This window comes from Podarcis melisellensis (assembly GCF_964234715.1).
Source record: "Podarcis melisellensis genome assembly, chromosome: 13".
Lineage (NCBI taxonomy): Eukaryota > Metazoa > Chordata > Lepidosauria > Squamata > Lacertidae > Podarcis > Podarcis melisellensis.
Genome location: NC_138545.1, coordinates 34464499 through 34486177, shown reverse-complemented (window position 1 = coordinate 34486177; position 21679 = coordinate 34464499). Strand labels below are relative to the sequence as shown.

The window sequence follows — 21679 nt, the reverse complement described above, 5'->3', positions numbered from 1 at the left end:
AGTCCCTTTGATTTCAGTGGAGGTGAAGCACGACTGATTTCTGTTTTCATTTTGCTGAATTGCACCCAATGAGATCAACACAAACATGATAAGATTGCCTTCGGCCTCACCAGGTCCCCCTCCACAAGGCATCTAAATGCAAACTTGCATTACAAAGCTTTTGATTCCACCGGCTATTCGTAACCCGTGGGAGAGTCTTGTCTCCTTGCGGGTGGGAAAGAAACAAGAGGGCATTCCACTCCAAAAAGCAGGTATGTGGGGGTTACTTTTAGTTTTAAGCAACAACACATCGTACTCTACATGGGAGAGGCAGGAGTAGCTGCAAGACTGGTGTTGTGCTTGCAGATAAACAGTGCCTATAATCACACATGAACTTCCTTTCAGAGGCCAGGTAGGAACTGCATGGTTCCTACAGCTGGGATTGGACCTATTGAGTGAAACGCGTCCTACTGGCCTGGCCACTTTTAGCATCTGCTCATCTCCCCCTGCCAAGTTTTTGATCTGGGTGTGCATCTGTAGGTCAGGAGCTCCGCTCCCCGCCCCATTAAAAAAAAAAGTCTTAAAGGGTCTCTAAAAGAAGAAGGGGGGGAGCAAGTGAAAGGTGCTCACAAGGCTTCCGAGCCTTTCTACATAGAAACCAGCTTGAACTTTCAAAAGTAAAAAATAAAATAAAATACTTTGCCAGCTGGGAGGGTGGCCAGACGTTCTCCCGCAATTCGATCCTCAAAAGGCATGTGCTTCTCGGTCTATAGCACGACAAAGTGATTCGGAGAGGAGGGAGTTACGGCAGATTCGGCAGACTTACACATGTGCAACTTTGCTTCGGTTTCAATAGAGGCTCCTGACAAAAAACGAGAGCCAATCCTTCGACAGATCTCAACAGCTGGTTTTCTGCCCTGGCGTCCTGCCCAACTTGGACTGATGCTTATTGCTGTCCTTCCATTAGTTTGCATCCTCCTCTACATCACTGAACTCCTAACTCTGCCCCCAAAAGCTGCAGATCTGAGTTGCTTTGAACAGAGAAGTCTGCTATTGCACTGCCAAAGCTTAAGATTAGCACTGCTTTTTTCTCTACTGGTGCTGCGTTAATTTGTATTTGCTCTCTCTCTCTTGAAACAAAATCAATGGCTGCATAGAATCACCTGCCTTCACTAAATTCTAATACTGTACCTTCCAAAAATAATAATTATATGCCACTTGCAGGAAATGAACTGCCAGAATGATGACTCCTTCCATGGATCACAAAAAATAAAAACAAAAACACTGACCATGAAATCTGCTCAACTTCACCTTTTGAAGGTCGCAGGCTGGGTTGCTCACAAGGCTGACACATTAACAATTTAGGATCTCTCCCAGTTTTGTCTCTTCCCTCTTTCCTGCCGGGATTCCGAATTTGGGGAGGGGTTATTTAAAAGGAGCTCTAGAGTTGAATAAAGCTTTGGAAACTGCTTTTTCGTCGTCGTCGTTTTGAATCTCCACAAAAGCCCAGTTCCGGCCAAAGTTCCTCCTCTTTGGTCTGTCTAGGACAGGCAACACCAACCCAACTGGGAAACAGAGTGAATATGAAAACGGGGCTTGATTATTTAAATGGTCAAAGGTGCTTTTACAGACTTGGTAGAGCTGGGAGTCCACCCCGTTGTGGGGCGAGGGGGCAACGCTGGGAGGGAGGCGCTGAGGGTATATGCGGCATGTTTTGAAACAAAAGACGGCGGGGCGTAGAGGCAAGCTCTACCTCCTGCTCTTTTAGAAACATGGGGAGGACAGAAACCAACCCGTCACGGGTTCTTCCAGAATGCCTTTATGCCATTTTTGCTCACGGGTCTCCAGCAGAGAAAGAGAGCTTGTCACGAGCCCGTGTTCAGTTTTAGCATCAAATCCTCGTTTGTTTTAAACAGCGTGTACCAGAGCACTGGAGGAGGCAATGAAGGGGTGGCTGCTGAGCCCAGGTTCTCCCCGCTCTAGAACCGGACTGGTTCTTGGGTCTCTCCGGGGTTCCTCCGCAGTGACTGGAGTCAGAAGATCCCACCCCTACGTCTTGGGTTCCCAAGCGATCAGGTGGGAGGCACCTAAGCCTTACTGCTCCCTTGAGTGTCTGTCTCTGTCTCAGAGGAGCTGCTTTCTGAGTCTATGTCTGGGTTCTCCTGCTGGTGCTTCTCCTGAACTTTCAGGCGGATTCCTTGCAAACGCAACAGAAGGGACTGGTAGTCAAAGTGCCCTCGCTTCTCGCCGAAGGGATCCTGCGAGAGGAGAGGAGACGGGATGAAAATTAATTTTTTTTTAATGCTTTATCGGTTGAAAACTGAATTAACAGAAATAATCAGCAGATGTAAAAGACAAGATAAAAAACACAATTATTCTTTTCTTAATTGATACTTGTTTTGTACATCATATTGTAATTAAGTTTAACATGACCCCCAGATTAAATTCCCTGATTACACACTTATCTTTATTTTCTCCCTGTTATTTAACTTACTTTAAATTTCGTAAACTTACCCTATTTGCACCCAGAAGTCAATCAAAACCTGCCAACGGATTAATATTTTGACAATGTTCTTTTACAAAAATTCTATATATATGCCCTAAAGGTAAAGGTAAAGGGACCCCTGACCATGAGGTCCAGTCGTGACCGACTCTGGGGTTGCGGCGCTCATCTCGCTTTATTGGCCGAGGGAGCCGGCGTACAGCTTCTGGGTCATGTGGCCAGCATGACTAAGCTGCTTCTGGCGAAACCAGAGCAGCGCATGGAAACGCCGTTTACCTTCCCGCCGGAGTGGTACCTATTTATCTACTTGCACTTTGACGTGCTTTTGAACTGCTAGGTTGGCAGGAGCAGGGACAGAGCAACGGGAGCTCACCCCATCGCTGGGATTCGAACCGCCGACCTTCTGATCGGCAAGTCCTAGGCTCTGTGTTTTAACCCACAGCGCCAACCGCGTCCCATATATATGCCCTACTCTCTGATAAATTTTTCATCTGTAACGTCTCGTAGCCTTGCTGATAGCCTCGCCAATTCAGCGTGCTCTCTTAATTTATTTTGCCAGTCTAATTTGGATGGGTTGTCCTCTTCCTTCCAACCTTTTGCGAATAAAATTCTGGCAGCAACTGTAGCATACATAAAGATTCTCCTGAGCTTTTTTGGAATTTCGTTGCCCGCAATTCCTAGCAGGAAGGCTTCAGGCTTTTTAGGGAAAGAGCATTTCAACATTTTCTTAAGTTCGTTAAACTGTCTGATCGGGATGAAAACAACTTGCATCAAGATCTGCCAGGGTTACTTTGCACATGGACTGGAAACAGGGTGGCCAAGGCCTTCTGTAACCAGTTCAAGTAAGAGACGCTTGACAAGATCAATATTATTCGAAGCAGCAAGTATTTTTTAACAACCCCGAAGCCGCAAGAGGAGCAGGGGAACTACTGCTGGATCAGACTGGAAACCCAAGTCTAGCAAATCAGACTGGAACATGTGCTTCAGTTGAGAAAAATGACATTCGGTAAAGGGAAAATAGCTTCCTATTACAGTGGTACCTTGGGTTAAGAACTTAATTCGTTCCGGAGGTCAATTCTTAACCTAAAACTGTTCTTAACCTGAAGCATCACTAGACGTTGTGATACCTAAGAGTTGTAGCCCTCTAAAAAGATGGCGTGGTAAAGATTTGGGAAAAGAAAGTGGAGCTTCTTAGTTGTACAGTGGTACCTCTGGTTAAGTACTTAATTGGTTCCGGAGGTCCGTTCTTAACCAGAAACTGTTCTTAACCTGAAGCACCACTTTAGCTAATGGGGCATCCCGCTGCCACCATGCCGCCAGAGCACGATTTATGTTCTCATCCAAAGTGTCATGGAGCAAAGTTCTTAACCGGAGGTACTATTTCTGGGTTAGCAGAGTCTGTAACCTGAAGCATATGTAACCTGAAGTGTCTGTAACCCAAGGTACCACTGTATATTGACATCTATCTGTAACCTAAGAGGAACCTGCAGAATCAGGCCAAAGGCCCATCTAGTCCAGCATCCTGTTCCACAGTATCCAACCAGATGCCTGTGGGAAATTGTCAAGCAGGACCCGGGCACAAGAGCCCTCTGCCCTCCTGTAAGGTAAAGGTAAAGGTACCCCTGCCCGTACGGGCCAGTCTTGACAGACTCTGGGGTTGTGCGCCCATCTCACTTAAGAGGCCAGGGGCCAGCGCTGTCCGGAGACACTTCCGGGTCACGTGGCCAGCGTGACATCGCTGCTCTGGCGAGCCAGAGCCGCACACGGAAACGCCGTTTACCTTCCCACTGGTAAGCGGTCCCTATTTATCTACTTGCACCCAGAGGTGCTTTCGAACTGCTAGGTTGGCAGGCGCTGGGACTGAGCAGCGGGAGCGCACCCCGCCGCAGGGATTCGAACCGCCGACCTTTCGATCGGCAAGTCCTAGGCGCTGAGGCTTTAACCCACAGCGCCACCTGCGTCCCATCTGCCCTCCTGTAGTTTCCAGGAACTGGTATTCAGAAGCATGAATGCCTCTGACTGTGGAAGCAGAGCACAGCTATGGAAGCTCACTTCCTGGATTAGAGAATTTAAATCTTTCATCGCCATCCCCTTGCTGGATGCTCTTTTCCCAATAACCAGGATCTATTCAAGTCTCCTACCTCTCACCCCCTCGTTCCAACGTCCTGCTCACGTTAATATAAAAAAGGTGAAAGGTAAAGGACCCCTGACCATAAGGTCCAGTCGTGACCGACTATGGGGTTGCAGCGCTCATCTCGCTTTCAGGCCGAGGGAGCTGGTGTTTGTCCACAGACAGCTTTCCGGGTCATGTGGCTGGAATGACTAAACCGTTTCTGGTGCAACAAGACACCGTGATGGAAGCCAGAGTGCATGGAAACACCGTTTACCTTCCTGCCACAGTGGTACCTATTTATCTACTTGCACTGGCGTGCTTTCGAACTGCTAGGTTGGCAGGAGCTAGGACAGAGCAACGGGAGCTCACTCTGTCGCGGGGATCCGAACCACCAACTTTCCAATCTGCAAGCCCAAGGGGCTCAGTGGTTTAGACCACAGCACCACCCGCATCCCACAATATAGTTCCTGGTGCTTCAGAAATGCCAGCAATTGGTCATTTCTCCTAATTTGTCCTCCATACCTCAGGTTTTCAATTTGCCCTTTGGGAAAACCCTCAGCTGAGCAAACGAGCCCACTTCTCAAGAGGGAAGGAAATATGACAACCCAAATTGTTTAATTTAAAACAAAAACACGGAGGCTGCCTTCCGGAGTGGGCAGTCATAGACATTATCTAATCCTTACCTGCATCGTCTGTCCTTGGAGGTGAAGCCGCTCTTTGCATACCCCCTCGTAGAAATCATAATATTCCATGAAGGACTTTTCCATGACACCCCTAGCAAGCAAAACAAACCGTAAGGCCGCAGAGCAAGGATGTGACAGGTGGTTTATAACAAAAGGGCTACTGCCATAGTTTGTGCTCCTGAAAATTAATTTAACGTGCACATTTCTTAAAAACAACCACAATAGCTAACATTTCCCCACAGTGCAATGTACTTTGGTTCCCTCCCTCGTGCATGACCTGCTGACCAAAATACTATAAAAAACTATAAATACTATAAAAAACAACAACCTTAAGAGGCGGACAGCAGGGAGAGCTTCTATGGAGCCATGAATACATTTGTACCTTGGTTGTCAAATGCCTTGCAACTCGGACGTTTTGGCTCCCGAACGCCGCAAACCCAGAAGTGGGTGTTCTGGTTTGCAAATGTTCTCTGGAACCCAAACATCCGACGCGGCTTCTGATTGAGTGCAGGAAGCTCCTGCAGCCAATCAGAAGCCACGCCTTGGTTTTCAAATGTTTTCGGAAGTCGAACGGATTTCCGGAACGGATTCCGTTCGAGAACCAAGGTCCGACTGTACTGCAGTTTGACTTGCTTGCACAAATACCCTCAGCAAAAGGTCTGAATTAACAAGGCACATAGTGGTAATCAGGAGTGGAAGGAACAGAATGCGGACAATGACCATGCAGCTGCAAGAATGAATGAAGGTGTGGTGTAGTGGTTAAGAGCGGTAGTCTTGTAATCTGGTGACCCGGGTTTGCGTCTCCGCTCCTCCACATGCAGCTGCTGGGTGACCTTGGGCCAGTCACACTTCTTTGAAGTCTCTCAGCCCCATTCACCTCACAGAGTGTTTGTTGTGGGGGAGGAAGGGAAAAGGAGAATGTTAGCCGCTTTGAGACTTCTTAGGGTAGTGATAAAGAGGGATATCAAATCCAAACTCTTCTTCTTCTTGAATGCCGAGTTAGGGGTTTCATGCTGGCAAACAGTTTTTCTAAGTGGGGGGGGGGGAGTGTTCAGGTCCGGTACGTTTCCACAGCAACAGAATTCCTGGACTTGCAGCAGAGCAGCACAACGCATGCTTCTGGCGTGAGCGAGCTTGCAGAAGAGAGAGTCCACACGCTGTTGTTCCTCTAAACTAACAGCTTTATTTACATCGGAACGCTAAAATAATAAACAGACCATCGGAGACGGCAGGCCTGGTGTCTCTGTGTCTCTCGGCAAAAAAGTGAAAGTAGCTCACAGACAAAGGACTCAGCTTTCCCCGGATGTAGAGAAAAACAACTCACCAGATGCAGGACACACAGAGAGCTCCAAACAGCACAGGAAGTCTGACTAAGGGGTACCTCCCTCTCCCCTTCTCCATGCTAAATGCCTGAAACCCATGAATTGAGACTCCCAAACATACCGTAAAGGCTCCGGACAAGGGCATTTTCCTTCTAGCATGTCACACACAGCGACCCTGATAGTCTCGTGCCGAATACACTCGTTGTAATTTTTACTGTCTCCCGGATGTCTTTCCTGCAAGAGATCGGTGGCCAAAAACAAAAGTCACCTTTTACGAAGTTCAAGACACACGGCCCACAACTTTGGTCTTGTCAGGGGTGGGGGGGGGGGGGAGAAGAGAGAGGCTGGGAATGCCTCCAATTAGTATGGCTGACAATACCCATTGGAAACACTGGCCAGTCGCCGATAAAAGTGGATTGACGATCCTATTTCAAACCAGAGCTATGGTCCATGAAAGATCCCAAAGGGGTTCCAGGCCTGGTCTTGCTCTGCAGACAAGCTGCGAATATGTGCATACGGACTGCAGCATATGGAGTTATCCAGGGCTGCTCAAGGCATTCTTCCTTTCCACTCTGTCCCAATGCAGTCAGCTGTTTTAACACAACAGGGAAGCAGGCCCCACCTGCAGCAACATGCCAAACCTCTGAATCGGGAGGGTCTTCTTAAAAGGATGTAGGGGTTGGAGATCAAACCTCAACGGGTCTTATTGCTCTGCCGACATTCCCGTTTCTAAGAGAGCAGTTTGTTATGGGACGGCCACTTCCCTGTCCCTGTAACCAAGAGCTCTGTAAAGTGGGCACTAATCCACGATTCCGGCTACTTACCTGCTCAAAGCCAGGCTCGTTGTGATAAGGGTTCTCAGTCATCAGGGACTGTATAGATATAAGGACCGAAGAGATGCTCTGGGCAGGACTCCAGGCCGGACCAGTCCACGTACTGCCAGACAGCAAGAAACGGGAGTTTATTTTCACACAGCCAAACAAACACAATTCTGTAAAGTGGAGTGGATGATGTGTGGCTTTCAATGTACTTCGATTTGTAACTTGTGAGAGGCCTAGCCATTAGTGTGTGTGTGTGTGTGTGTGTGTGTGTGTGTGTGTGTGTAGGTAGTAAAAAAAGACAGTTTCCAGTGTAGGTAAGGCAGGTAGTAAAAAAACCCCAAACAGTTTCCAGGCCTCAGGGTGGTGGGGAAAAAATTGAAGATGTAACGGCAAGAACCACTAAACAACCAAAGAAGATCGAAAAGCCCAAATCTGTGACACACGTAGCAGATAAATTGCATAGTTATAAATGAAATTGCAGGCAGGATTCGAGATAAAAGCAGCAGCAGATAGACAGCAAAATCATTGTAACATGAGAAACTTTTTTGCAATAGATAAAAAGATGTAATGCAGTAGAAAAAAAGGTTTGAGTAAAAGCACTGTGGAGGTGAGGGTAGGAAGTCGTTTTATGAAACAATGTACAGTGGTACCTCCGGTTGCTGATGGGATCCGTTCTGGAGGTCCGGTCGGATCCCAAGGTTTCTGTAACCTGTGCATGTGCGTGGGGGCAAAACCCATTAAAATACTTCCGGGTTTGCCGCACGCACACCCCAAAGTTTATGTAACCAGAGGGTTATGTAAACAAAGGTTCGACTGTATTTGTTTTGAAGGTAGTTGTGAAAACGTTTGCGCACACACACACATGTTAAGAAGATGGATAATTACAGTGGTACCTCGCAAGACGAACGCCTCGCAAGACGGAAAACCCGCTAGACGAAAGGGTTTTCCGTTTTGGAGGCGCGTCGCAAGACGAATTTCCCTATGGGCTTGCTTTGCAAGACGACAGCCCATAGGGAAATCTCCGGGACAATGGGGAAGCGCAGCCTGGCGGCGGGGCGGGGACACCTCCTCCCGCCGCCGGGCTTCGGAAGGATGCCCCGATGCCGGGCGGCGGGGCGGGAAATCCTCCCTCCGCCGCCCGGCTTCGGGGCAGGAAAGCCTCCCCCCGCCGCCCGGCATCGGAACGATGTCCCGAAGCTGGGCGGCGGGGCGAGAAAGCCTCCCCCCGCCGCCCGGCATCAGAACGATGTCCCGAAGCCCGGCGGCGGGGCGGGAAAGCCTCCCCCGCCGCCCGGCTTCGGAACGATGTCCCGAAGCCGGGCGGCGGGGCCGCGAAGCCTGGGCGCGCTGGCAACTCTCCGCAAGGAGCGCTCCCGCTGCTTGCGGAGAGGTCCGCGAAGCCTGTCCTGGACCTCTTCTGAAGGCAGGCGGGGGGCAAAAGTCTTTGTCCCCCCTGCCTGCCTTCCCAGGGGCTTTTAAATCACCCCGGACAGCGGAGAAGTCCTCCGCTGTCCCGGGCGATTTTAAAATGCCGCCCGCCAGAAGAGGTCGGGGGAAGGCGGTTTCCATAGGAACGCATTAATTGATTTTCAATGCATTCCTATGGAAAACCGTGCATCGCAAGACGAAAAACTCGCAAGACGAAGAGACTTGCGGAACGAATTAATTTCGTCTTGCGAGGCACCACTGTACTGTTTTCTGATAAAACCATTCCAAACTTTTATTCATCTTTCCAGCAATCTGAATCGAGGGCTGTATGCATTCAGTCTCACACAAGAGCCACACACAAAGTCTGGCAGTGAGGGGAGAATTCAGCCTCCTAAGAATCACATTCCTTTTCTGTTTAGATGTCTAGCTCTTATCAAACGTACTGGAATTCTGAAACCTTGGGAGCTGGCTGATTAGGGGAGCAAGGGGGACACGGGGGCAGGATTCCTAGTGGCCAGGGCTCAAGGCGTCAATACCCCACGCATCTCCTTGGCAAGTCTCCGTAATTAGGAGAAACAGAATAAATCATGGCAATCAAGCAAATGCGAGCAAACGTCTGTGATAAACAAGTCGGAAATTCCATTGTTTCTTGGCATCGTCATCTTCTTTCAGAGTAGCAGCTACACACTGTGTCTACACCTCAGTTCATAGAAGCTGTGTGAAATATCTGAGGAATTCTATTTGGAGCATTCCCACTGTCCTGAGATGAAGGGCAAAAAGCTCAACTATGAAAACAGGAAATAAAAATCGAGAAACACAAAACAGGATCATGAAGTTGCATAGCACGGTGTCCCTGCCCCTTGCTTTTTCAGGGTGCCGGTGCAAGAGGGTCTTCCTCATTTTCCCCAAATAACATGTAAAAGGTGTTTGCTTGCGTCCCCGAATCCAATTAGATCCTAAAAGGTTCCAAATCCATATATATCCTAAAAAGCACTTGTGGCTAACAGACAAAGTGTAGCAAGTAAATGTGGTTTAAAATGCCCAAGGCCATGCCTGAGCATTAGTGAACCTACAAAGAAAAGAATGCTCTAACTGCAGAGTGGATAAAAATCAATGATTTTTTTATTTTAAAAAATTCAGATTTTTAAATTTTAAACAGGATTTTTTTTTTATTTAAACCAGATTTTTTTTAAATCGGATTTTTAAAATAAAATGCTTTTGGAGAAAAATCTTTCTAAAGATAGTTTTCTATTTAAGTTACATTATACTTCAAAATCAGGAAATAAGTTTTAAGTTTTTCATGTGTGCTAAAACTCAGTCTAAGTTTTTTTTAAAAAAACTGTTTAACCATATCAGTTAACAAACATGGATACATATGCTATACTGTTTTTGTTACATAAATTGTTTAAATTGTTATTAAGGAAATGATTATTTTTCTCCTTCCAATAAAGTACAGCAGAAAAGCTGTCCAAATATAAACAGTTAACTTATTAAACCTCAAAATAATTTCATAATTATCTGTCTATGTATTTCTAATAGTATAACCAAATCAGTAATTTTTGATAGAACTGTAAAAAATAAAACCTACTCTGAAAATTTATTATTCCAAAAATGGAACCTTCATCTGGCTGAAAATATTAAGATTATACCAGCAAGAATGAGTCTTTCTGTCAAAGAATGATTTAAATCAAGTTTTACTTACTAATGATTTAAATTGATTTGATTTGATTTAAATCAAATCCACCCTGCTTAGCTGTGGGATACCCAATTCTTCCTCTCTATACATGCTTTGTTGCTTTGAAGCTTGTAAACAAGACAGTATTATTAGGGAAGATCATAATCTTCATGCTTGAGTTATGTTAGCTTTCTCCAAACTGGTGTTACCCGGGCGCTTTGGACTGCAAATTCTACCAGCCCCAGTCAACGCAGCAAATTGTCAGTGATGACAGGAGTTAAGGCCTAATGTCTGCCCAGCATCAAGTTGAGAAAGGCTACAATGGGATATATGAAATGATGCTGTTTCTCAAGCCTGGAAGCCCATAGACCAGGCATAGGCAAACACGGCCCTCCAGATGTTTTGGGACTACAATTCCCATCATCCCTAGCTAACAGGATCAGTGGTCAGGGATGATGGGAGTTGTAGTCCCAAAAAATCTGGAGGGCCGAGTTTGTCTATGCCTGCCATAGACCAGGCTTCCGCAACCTTGGCCCTCCAGATGTTTTGAGACTACAATTCCCATCATCCCTGCTAGCTAGGGAGCATGGGAGTTGTAGGCCAAAAACCTCTGGAGGGCCGAGGCTGAGGAAGCCTTCCATAGACTGTCACTTTCTATTCCAGATCTAACTTTCTTAAGGATGTTGAATACAGCAGCTCCATTCAGCTCCCGTCATTTTCTTTTTCAAGCACCATCTTTTGAATCAAGTCAGAGGCAGAAAATCACCCAAACCGTCTCTGCCCCCACAATGCACGATGCAAGCAAGGGGCCTGTCAACCTCTGGTCATCGTGAACAGAAACAGGCCAAAGGGCACAAGCGACTGAGCAGCGTATAAAATCTGCAACTATGGCCGCTTCCTGTCAGCCTCTGGTTTGAAGAGCTCTCAGCTGAGGTCTGGAAATGGAGACCACACAGGATCAGCAGGAAAAAGCAACACCCCAAACTTTCAAGAGAATGCTTTGTGGTTTCTGAAAATGTAATGCTATTTGAAACCAACCTTCCCCCCCCCCCCACAAAAAACCCATGCAAATATAGAAAGGAAAACTAAATGCTGCTGATAGCTGAGCCAAATGAACAGAAGCTCTGGATGTTACAGGAAGCGCTGTCAACCATGTGCATGACTTTCTCGCGCATCTGGCTGATGGCCGAGACTCCTTTCAATGTCCAGAGATGCTCAAATGATCTATGCCGGGGTGGCCAACTCCCAAGAGACTGCAATCTACTCACAGAATTCAAAACTGGCAGTGATCTAGCCCCGTTTTCGGGGGGGTTCAGGTTAAAGTGGTTAAGCTTTTTTTAACGGGAGGAGGAAAGCCACATTTTTGGGGAGTTCAAGGCTAAGCTGCTGACCGTTTTCAGGGAGAAAGGGGAACAGCCTCTCAACAACAGATCGCTGGGAAAACAAACAGCTTCACTGAGTAAACCCCGTCTTCCGTTCTGCAGATCGTGCAACAATGGAAGGCGGGGCCGGATTCTATTTTACCAACGCTAAGGAAAGGGACCCAGCGATCGACCACGATCTTCAAAAACCTCCTGGGGATCTAACAGTAGATCACAATCGACCTATTGGACACCCCTGTTCTATGCCATCTGAAGGCAGCCAGCCACTAAACAGGGATGCCTTCAGATGTCTTCTAAAAGTCAGATAGTTGTTTATTTCCTTGACATCTGGTGGGAGGACATTCCGGGGGGGGGGCGCACTACTGAGAAGGCCGCTCTGCCTGGACAAGCATGTGTCCCAGTGGTGCCCTGCCTTGGCAATGATGATGATAGGAATATAATTAATTTGAAGCCTTGCATTTCAAGAAGAAATACTAGTGTGGTTCACAAAAAATAAAAGACAACAGTAAAACAAGAAGAATGAAGCCAACTGTAAAAAAATACGAGCTAGTCATAGCATAACAACAGCACTGAAACATATATATAAATGAGGAAGCCCATTTCAAAATGCGTAACAGCTAAAAACAATCAAATCGGGAGATCCAAGTTAGGAAGAGCAGGGAAATACTTGTCTAAACAGGTGTGACTTCAAAAGCTGGTGGAGTGGCAATAACTTTGGGGGCCTCCCATATTGTAGCAAGGGGAGCTACCAGTGAAAAAGCCTGCCCCTCTCATTCCCGCAAGATGATAATCATCAACCTGCCTGGCTCTGAACAGAAACACACACACACGTTTCAATGACATGATAATTTCATGCAGAAGTGTGGACCTCCCCGAAGCAGCTCAGGCTGCTCAGCTCCTTACCCTAGAATACTGAGGCAGACCTTCCCATTGCGGTAGAAGTTAGGGTTAAACCTCACTGTGTTATTCCCGGTTGTCATCAGTTTGACCCGCGGCGGATGGATGGGATAATCTGGAGGACAGCGAAACAGGAACAAGAAGAAACCCCCTTCGTAAGGCGTGTCAAAGGGGCCTGTGATCAACGCATGAATCTGCAAGAGAAAAGCCCAGCTCGCGCAAAAACTTCCAACTGGGTGCAACGTCGGCAGAGCCTGCGCGGGACGCAAGCCGGCCGCTAAGAGAGTTAAGGGGGGGGGAGAAGAGAGATCCTCTACAAAGCATTAGGGAAAACTCATTGCCCCCTCAGGTTCAAGTATCAAGCTCAAGTTCACACAGGTAGCAGTTGAGGAGGCCCAAATTATTTCTGGAGCGCACCACTTCTTCACACTACGGGCGGATGACTGCGAAAGCAACTGGTTTTGTGGTTTTGCCCCACAAGGACAGGCACCCATTAAACAGCAGCGGAGCCCAGTGGCTCTTTCCACAGAGCAAGAGGTGAGGAGGATATGAGTCTGAGCACCATCAAGAGGAAGGGGGAGAAATGTTCCCACTTACCTTTTGCACGTACGCCCCACCCCAAGAAGAACCCCAGTCACAACAAGGGCAACAACAGAGACAACTCCTGGGCTTTGAGCCCACAGAATAGCTCCCTATCCACTTGGCCACAGCAGTAAACAAGACACACAAGGCCTGGTCTCAGGCATACATGGGCTTTCTTTTCATGGAGGAGTTTTCCCCACCTGTGGTCTGGAGTGATAAAAACTGTTCCAGGATGTATACCACATCATCTGTATGAACGAGGCCTCATTTGACCTTCAACTAAATGGCCACTCAATGTGGTCAAACTTCAGGCATGTGAGATCTACTTTTTTTAAAACAAATAACAGATTCCTCAGATATACCAAGAGGACGCCAGTGAAATATTGTGACTCAGGGGCAGACCTCCTTAAAATTCAGAATTCTTAAGAATAAATCAACAAGGAGTTTCAGAGGGAGGTTTCTCTGTGTTTCTTTGATAACACCTGGACGGGAAAGATTAACGATTTGGGAGCTGCCAAAATAACAATTCTCAAAGAGCTGGACAGAACTCTGAATTTGGATGCAATTAAATGAAGAGGTGCGATGAAAAAACAAAAACAGTTGAAAAAGTACAAAATACGGACAAATCTGCACTCCATAGGGAAAAAAGTATCTGTTTTCTGACATGAATGAGGATCACATAGACAGAGTCAAAACGTGGAGGAAAAAATCGGATATGGAATTATGGAAAACATTGATGATGAGAGGCAGGACTATGATGTTGAAAGCGCTTCGGAATTCAGACCGTGGGAAGCCAAAACAAAAATTATTACAATTTGGAAGACAATTGGACTTTCTTTTGTTTTAGTTTTTTTATTTTCATTTGATTTGATATGTTAATTAGATGTTTTAATTGGAAAATTAATAAACGCTTTAAAAAATAAAATAAAATAAAATAAAAATCAGAAACAGAGCCGGAGATTGCTTCCTTCTCCCTTTTGAAAAAGCACCCAAAACCCTCATTCTAACACATTTATCAGGGTGAGCAGAACATGAATTGAAAAGATTTGCCTAAGTATGAAGATGTTTTGTGCAAACTTCACTTTGCCTAATTTCTCCTGTGGCCATCGCTCTGCTACCCTTTCCCACAGGCTGCTGCCATAAATGAAATTTCAAGTCATAGCAAGGTGAACTTCAGTATGCCAGCCCTCCTAAAAACAGCACGAAACCCCTTCAGGGAGGACACACTACAGAGGAAGGCATTCAGATACCACCTACCTTGGTCATATCATGGGGGTCAGGCACTACAAACATTCCAGGAGGGGGTTCCTTGTAGATAGACATGATATCTCTGGGAAACAAAAATAATAATAGCAGCAATGGATTAATCAGTCAACTGTTTCTCTAGAGCCGTGTTTCTCAAGTTTGGGTCCCCTGCTGTTGTTGGACTACTACAACTCCCATCATACCTAATCACTGGTCCTGCTAGCTAGGAATGATGGGAGTTGTAGTCCAACAACAGCTGGGGACCTCAAACAGCGTTTGAGAAACACTGCTGGAGCTTCCAGCTTTGTACCGCAATCCCCAAATCCTGTTGCTGAATTCTTGAGAAACAGCCCTGCTCTAAAGAGGGAGAGAGAGAAGGAAACCTAAGTTTCTAGAACTCATGGCTTCAGGCAGGCAGTCAATCTTAAAAGACTGCTGAAAACGAATATAAAGATCTTCCCTATAACGGACTCTCCATAAAGTTGTGTTGTGCTTTTCATAGCCCTCTTCACTCCTTTTTACTCCTTTGTCCCATTTTAATCCATATTTGTTTCCGCCTATTTCACAACTTATTACCTTCCAAATGCATGGCACAATATACGGGCAGCGCCAAATCAAGCACATTATCACAATATAGCCCATCAAAGGAAAGGAAGAGAAAAGGGAAAGCCCGGGATTTTGAAACATTGGGAATAATACAGCTTAGGCTGAGACACCAGAAGAGGGAGGGAGGGGCAATTCAATTGTGAAAAGACACATTTTCATCACCCACTCTGGCCTATGAGAAACTGCTTCCTCAAACTCTTACCACACACATACAGTCACGGGAAAAAGAAAGTACACCCCCTTTGCATTATGTGCTTTTACACATCAGGACATAATAGCAACCATTTGTTCCTTAGGTCTTAAAATTAGGTAAATGCAACCTCAGATGAACAACAACACATGACATGTTATACTGTGTCATGATTTATTTAACAGAAATAAAGCCAAGATGGAGAAATCATGTGTGAAAAACTAAGTACAGTGGTACCTTGGTTTACGAACTTAATCCGTTCCGGAAGTCTGTTCTTAAACCAAGACGCTCTTTCCCTAATGAGGCCTCCCGCCGCCGGTGCCCTTCCACCATTTGGCTTCCGTTCTTAGACTGAGGTAAAGTTTGCAAACCGGGACACTACTTCCGGTTTTTGTGGAGTTCGTAAACCAAATAGTTCGTAAACAGGACTGTTCTTAAACCGAGGTACCACTGTACACCATTACAGCTTCCATAGGAATTAAGAGGCTAAGTAGACAGGGGGTGCTAATCAAATGTCCTTGCTTAATTGATCATCAGCAAGTGTGCCCACCTCTATAAAAGACAAAATTTTAGCAGTTTGCTGGTCTGGAGCATTCAGGTGTGTTTTAACACAGTGCCAAGGACGAAAGAGGACACAATGCTCTTAGAGAAGCAAGTACTGCTGTCTATTTGCAACCAACTTTAAGTCCATTGTCTACAGTGGGAAAGATTATTCAAAACTGGAGTTGCCAATCTTCTCAGGAGTGGACGTCCCAGCAAATTCACGCCAAGGTCAGACCGTGCAATGCTCAGAGAAATCGCAAAAAAATCCAAAAGTTACGGTACATCTCAGGCCCTACAGTTAGCATGTTAAATGTTAAAGTTCACGACAGTACAATTAGAAAAAGACTGAACAAGTATGAATGGGCCAAAATTTCTCCACAACCATGTGAGAGACAGATAAAGTCCTACAGGAAACAATTGCTTCACATTATTGGTGGTTCTACAAGCTATTGAAGGGACGCGGGTGGCACTGTGGGTTAAACCACAGAGCCTAGGGCTTGCTGATCGGAAGGTCGGCAGTTCAAATCCCTGCGACGGGGTGAGCTCCCGTTGCTCTGTCCCAGCTCCTGCAAACCTAGCAGTTTGAAAGCATGAAGTGCAAGTAGATAAATAGGTACCACTCTGGCGGGAAGGTAAACGGAGTTTCCGTGCGCTGCTCTGGTTCGCCAGAAGCGGCTTAGTCATGCTGGCCACATGACCCCGAAGCTGTATGCCGGCGAGATGAGCGCTGCAACCCCAGAGTCATCTGCGACTGGACCTAATAGTCAGGGGTCGCTTTACCTTTAACTTTTTACAAGCTATTGAATCATAAGGTGAACTTAAGTTTTTCACACATGGCTTTTCCATTTTGGCTTTATTTCTGTTAAATGCATCATGACATAGTGCAATATGCCATGCCGTTGTTCATCTGAGGTTGTATTTATCTAATTTTAAGACCTGCTAAATGAACAGATGATTGTTATTATGTCTTCATATGTAAAAACACAGAATTCAAAGAGGATGCACTTTCTTTTTTCCCCATGACTGTACACTAACAACAGAAAATGTTCTTGGTTTGAACTCTGCTTAACGAGAACACACCTACATCAAAAGTCAGAGGTTGTGGACTCAAAGTTAGCTGGGCGGCAGTGGGTGGGGTGGGGGGGAAGACCACACTTCCTTCTTCTCACTGAACAATAGACAGTTGTTAAAGAGCAGGCAGGGTGAATTGGCATCTCCTGCCGTACATATAAATTGTGCCAACAGCACATGATAACAACTGCAGTCCTTCTCAGGCTCACTGCAGCCCTCGGCCCATAACACAAACACCTGTTTTGGCACATAACAAACAGCACACTCCGCGGAGGAGGGAGAAGGGAGGAGTCCTAGCACACTTCTGGGAAACGAGAATGCTACAAGTTCACTTTCGTTTTGGTTTGCCACAGACAATAAGTCTTTTGTTCCTGGGATTAAACGTGGAACTGGCGTAACTGCTCCTGTAGTGGTTGTGTTCAGCTCTAGGAACAAACCCAAACTATCCCTCTTCACCCCCAGTTATTTCCAAGCTTTAAAACAAGCCTGGGAAGCCTCCTTCTATCAGAGCACCCGAAACATCTGCCTAGTAACACTTGCTTGATAGTGTACCTAAGATCTAGATCTCCAGAATCTGCTACGCAGGCCTCACCTAGTTGTGCTGACTGGAGATGGCAACGATTCAACACAGAGTATTGTTTGCGCAAAGGAGATATCGTTGACTGCAATGGAGGACTTTCCTTCCCCTTGCAGTTCCTCACATTATCCAAAAGCGTTAGCCGAGGGGACGCTAAAATAATTCTTACTGCTAGTGCATTCTGGCCTTCTCGTTCTCCGCTATACCCAGAAGAGATCTTCTGGGCAGATGGAACAGGCTCTCACAACAACATGTTAAAGCATTAATTAACAGCACACTAAGTACTGAACAAATGTAACCCAGGTCACAGAGAAGTTCATTTCAAGGCCTGCATTCAAATTCCACGCCTGCCAAGGACACAGCTTATGTCCTTGGGCCATAACAGCAATTCCACACCAGCTATATGGAGATGGCAACCGCCTACCTCTCAGGGCCGTTGCAAGATACAGGGAACACAAAGGTGGAAAGCATTCTGGAAAATAACTGCTGCTGCTGATAGCAGCCTTTGCCAAAGAGCTTACCGTCTATGGGTGCCTAGTGAGAATTACTTAGCATGCGCAGCAGCTGTGAAAAAGGCAAATTCCATATCACGGTTCGCTAGGAAAGGGATCCAAAATAAAACTGCCTGCATCAGGCATTTTGACAAACCTAGGGTACAACAATCGTATTCAGCTGGGTACAGTTCTGCTTAACACCCCTCAAAAAGAGAGTTGGGAAAGGTAAAGGAAAGGGCAACTCAAATAATCAAGGAATTACAATATTTGGGACTTGTTAGTTTAACAGGGATGCACAAACTTTTTTCAAAGAGGGGCGGATTTGATGAAGTGAACATGAGTGAGGGCCGTCCTTTTTAGGATTTTACCCCAGGAGATAGGCTGCCACAGGGGCCGGATTAAACCGACAGGCGGGCTGGATTAGGCCCCCAAAACAGACTTTGGATATGTCTGGTTTAGAAAGAAGGCAAGTAAGGGGGAAATGATAGAGGTGTATTAAGTTATGGAGAAAATGAGCAGTTTTCCTCCCTCATTTCATGATGATAGAATCTGGGGCTGAGTGGTGGGAGATCCAAGACCAAGACAGACAGGGCATCGCTGAACTACGGAACTGGTTCCCACAAGACGCAGGTGTGGTCACCAATTTGGAGTGCTTTAAAAGAGGGTAAGACAAATTCATGGCTGACAAGGGTATTAATGGCTCCTAGTTATGATGGCTGCAATACCTCCAGTAACAGCACGGCTCAAAATACTAGCTGCTGGGGCTTATGAGGGGAAGAATGCTATTGAGCCAGTCCTGCTTCTTGGCTGTCCATAAGGAGAACAGAACCCTTTGGTCTGATTTAACAGGGCTATTTTTAACTTGCACAATTTTTATATGTTTCAAATGTCCCATTGCCCCTTTAACCCTAAATCCTTTACAGCACGGTGGGCTAAAGGAACATTTTTAATCATGTTATTGATTATGACTACAAAACTAATTTTTTCACATTATTGTTGATTATGAATGCAAACCTAAACTTGTGACCGAGTCCTAAATAAAATAAAGTGAGTATGTACTGAAAGGCACTGTTAATTGTGCAGAACAATGGGAGATACTGGGATGTCTCTCGCTCCCCAAGTTTATATGGTTAGCAGCAGAAGATGATCTCTGCACTGAGAGAAGGAGCTGTCGATGCTGGAAAGAAGTCATCCTAAATAAAACTTCACACCTTTCCATCACATGTAAACCAAGCAAGCAAACTTCAACAAAGCAGAAAGCTAAAGCCAAAATTTGGGACCTTAAACAACAATTCCAAATAATTCTAATTCCAAAGAAACTTCTAAAAATGACTTGTCTCATCCTTGGATGCTACACACTAGCAAGGCATATATATATATATTGAAAATGAGGCTCTAAATATGTTATATGCCAATTGTAATCTGATACAGAACAAGGAAGTTGAGCCTGGGGTGGAAACAATCTAGGATATCCTCCTTACAGGGATGCTTGAGCATAAGTTTATATCATCTTCAGGGCTGTGAAAGCCACTGTTGATCTTAAATCTACCTGGGCTGTTGTAATAGGGAGTTTATACCCCCAAGCTGCTGCTTAACAGATGCACAACACCACTCCCTCAAGAGCTACAAGCCATATGGAAATGCAACAGGTACAGCTCCCCTCCACTAGGGCATCCGCATACCGGCCACGCCGCACCAGTTACCACCCTATACCCCCCTCCAGTTGTTGGACTACAACTCCCATCATCCCTAACCACCAGCCATGCTGGCTGGGGCCGATAGGAGTTACAACACCCCCCCAGAGGGCCTCCGGTCCCCCACCCTCGCTTATGGGGAATTCCTTGCAGACGCTGAATCGCTGCCAAGAACGTAGGGCAGTAAAATCTTTCCTGGGCGAGTTGATGGAGAAGGAAAACTTTCCCTGCCCCATTCCGCCCTCAGATGTATGCACAGACAGGATGAGATGCCCGGGGAATTAAGGCGCGTACTACGCACTCTGCACACGCTCAGGAACACTACCCCACCCACACCTTCCGGGATAGAAATCTGGAAAGCGGGAGGTTCCAGGATTTGCCCGGGGAGCGGAAAGTCTCTCACCGTTTGATGCGGAGCAGGCAAGCCGGGCTCGGCCTCTCGCCGTCCCAGTCGCCGCTGGTGGTGGGGTCCCAGAAGGTCGAGTGCGAGAGGAGCACCCCGGCCGCGGCAGCCGCGGCGGCCGAGCTGGGGATCCCGGGCAGCGAGGCCCCGCCAGCCCCGACTCCCGCACCCGCTCCGGATGCGGCCCCGGCCGAGCCCAGCCCCGCCACCGCCCAGATCTCGGCCGGCAGGAACACCCCGGGCCCGCCGCCGCCGCCGCCCGCTCCAGCTCCCGGCCCCGCGCTCGACGGCGGCGCCGCCGCCAGCACCGCAGCCGCAGCCGCCTCCTCGGCAGCCGGACTCTCCGCCATCATCGCCAACAGCCCCGGCTACGCTTCCGGGACCTCCGACGCCAGCGACAGGGGCGGGCAGAGTGGACCTCTAAGCGCCGCCCCGCGTTGTCGACGGCGCCGCACGGCGGCCACAGAGCGGGGGAGTCCCAGAGCGCCCCTACGGGAAACAGGAAGACCCGAAAACCAAAGGGGTAACATAGCGAAAGCCCCCACTTCCGGCGCCGATGAGACTCTTCCCTATGCAGGACATTCGAAAACTCGAATTAGGAACGATTGGATGCCGCCTTTTGGATTTAAAGTCTTAGGTGTCTATTTTCTATTATTATTATTATTATTATTATTATTAACCCTAATTCGAGTTTTCGAATGTCCTGCATAGGGAAGATTCTAATTATTATTATTATTATTATTATTATTATTATTATTTAATATTAATAAGTTTCTATTATTATTGTTGTTGTTGTTGTTAATAATAATAATAATAATAATAATAATAATAATAATAATAATAATAATAATGGGATAAGGCACACAGTGACTTGCTATCTCGATCACACGCAGTCTGTGGTCCGCTGGCAGTAGGAGTACAATATGGGCATGTCTTTAAGTTAACATCTTACATTAAAAACCTGACAGTACCAGATTATGGAAGGCTTTTCACCAAAGCCAGACTAAACGTCTTTCCTTCTGCAGTGTTGGATGGCAGGTTGAGAGGAGTTCCCTACAAGGATAGACTTTGCTCGTGAGCTCAAGACATCGATTCCATAAAACATATTTTGTTGCACTGTGCAAAATATGAGCAAGCCAGGGCTGAACTGATATTACCCTTGCTGGTAACATTCCTGGGAAAATCAGAGGCTCACTATGTCAGGTTCCTATTGGAAGACCGGACAAACACTAGAACATTAGCAGTGGCAAAGTTTTTATCGGTGGTTGCAAGAACCAATGATCCCTATCTTTTGAACAAATTGCTTGTTTAACCTGGAGGTAGGCAGCATCTTAAAAAGCAGAGATATCACCTTGCCAACAAAGGTCCGTATAGTTAAAGCCATGGTTTTCCCAGTAGTGATGTATGGAAGAGAGAGCTGGACCATAAAGAAGGCTGATCGCCGAAGAATTGATGCTTTTGAATTCTGGTG

General features: G+C 46.5%; 1 protein-coding gene and 1 long non-coding RNA gene across 2 annotated transcripts; one reads left to right on the top strand and one right to left on the bottom strand.

The window, feature by feature from the left end:
• Positions 1 to 1855: 1855 nt before the first annotated feature.
• Positions 1856 to 20576, bottom strand: UBE2Z (ubiquitin conjugating enzyme E2 Z). Its single transcript, XM_081884316.1, has 7 exons — positions 20209 to 20576; positions 14643 to 14715; positions 12810 to 12997; positions 7425 to 7536; positions 6722 to 6834; positions 5279 to 5369; positions 1856 to 2237 (listed from the first exon to the last, which is right to left on the bottom strand). The coding sequence occupies exons 1-7, from the start codon at positions 20559 to 20561 to the stop codon at positions 2067 to 2069; spliced, it is 1101 nt and encodes a 366-aa protein (XP_081740442.1). The 5' UTR covers positions 20562 to 20576; the 3' UTR covers positions 1856 to 2066.
• LOC309354434 lies at positions 2420 to 4685 on the top strand. Its single transcript, XR_014162295.1, has 3 exons — positions 2420 to 2980; positions 3839 to 4092; positions 4470 to 4685. It is a non-coding gene; the product is annotated as an uncharacterized lncRNA (long non-coding RNA).
• Positions 20577 to 21679: the final 1103 nt, after the last annotated feature.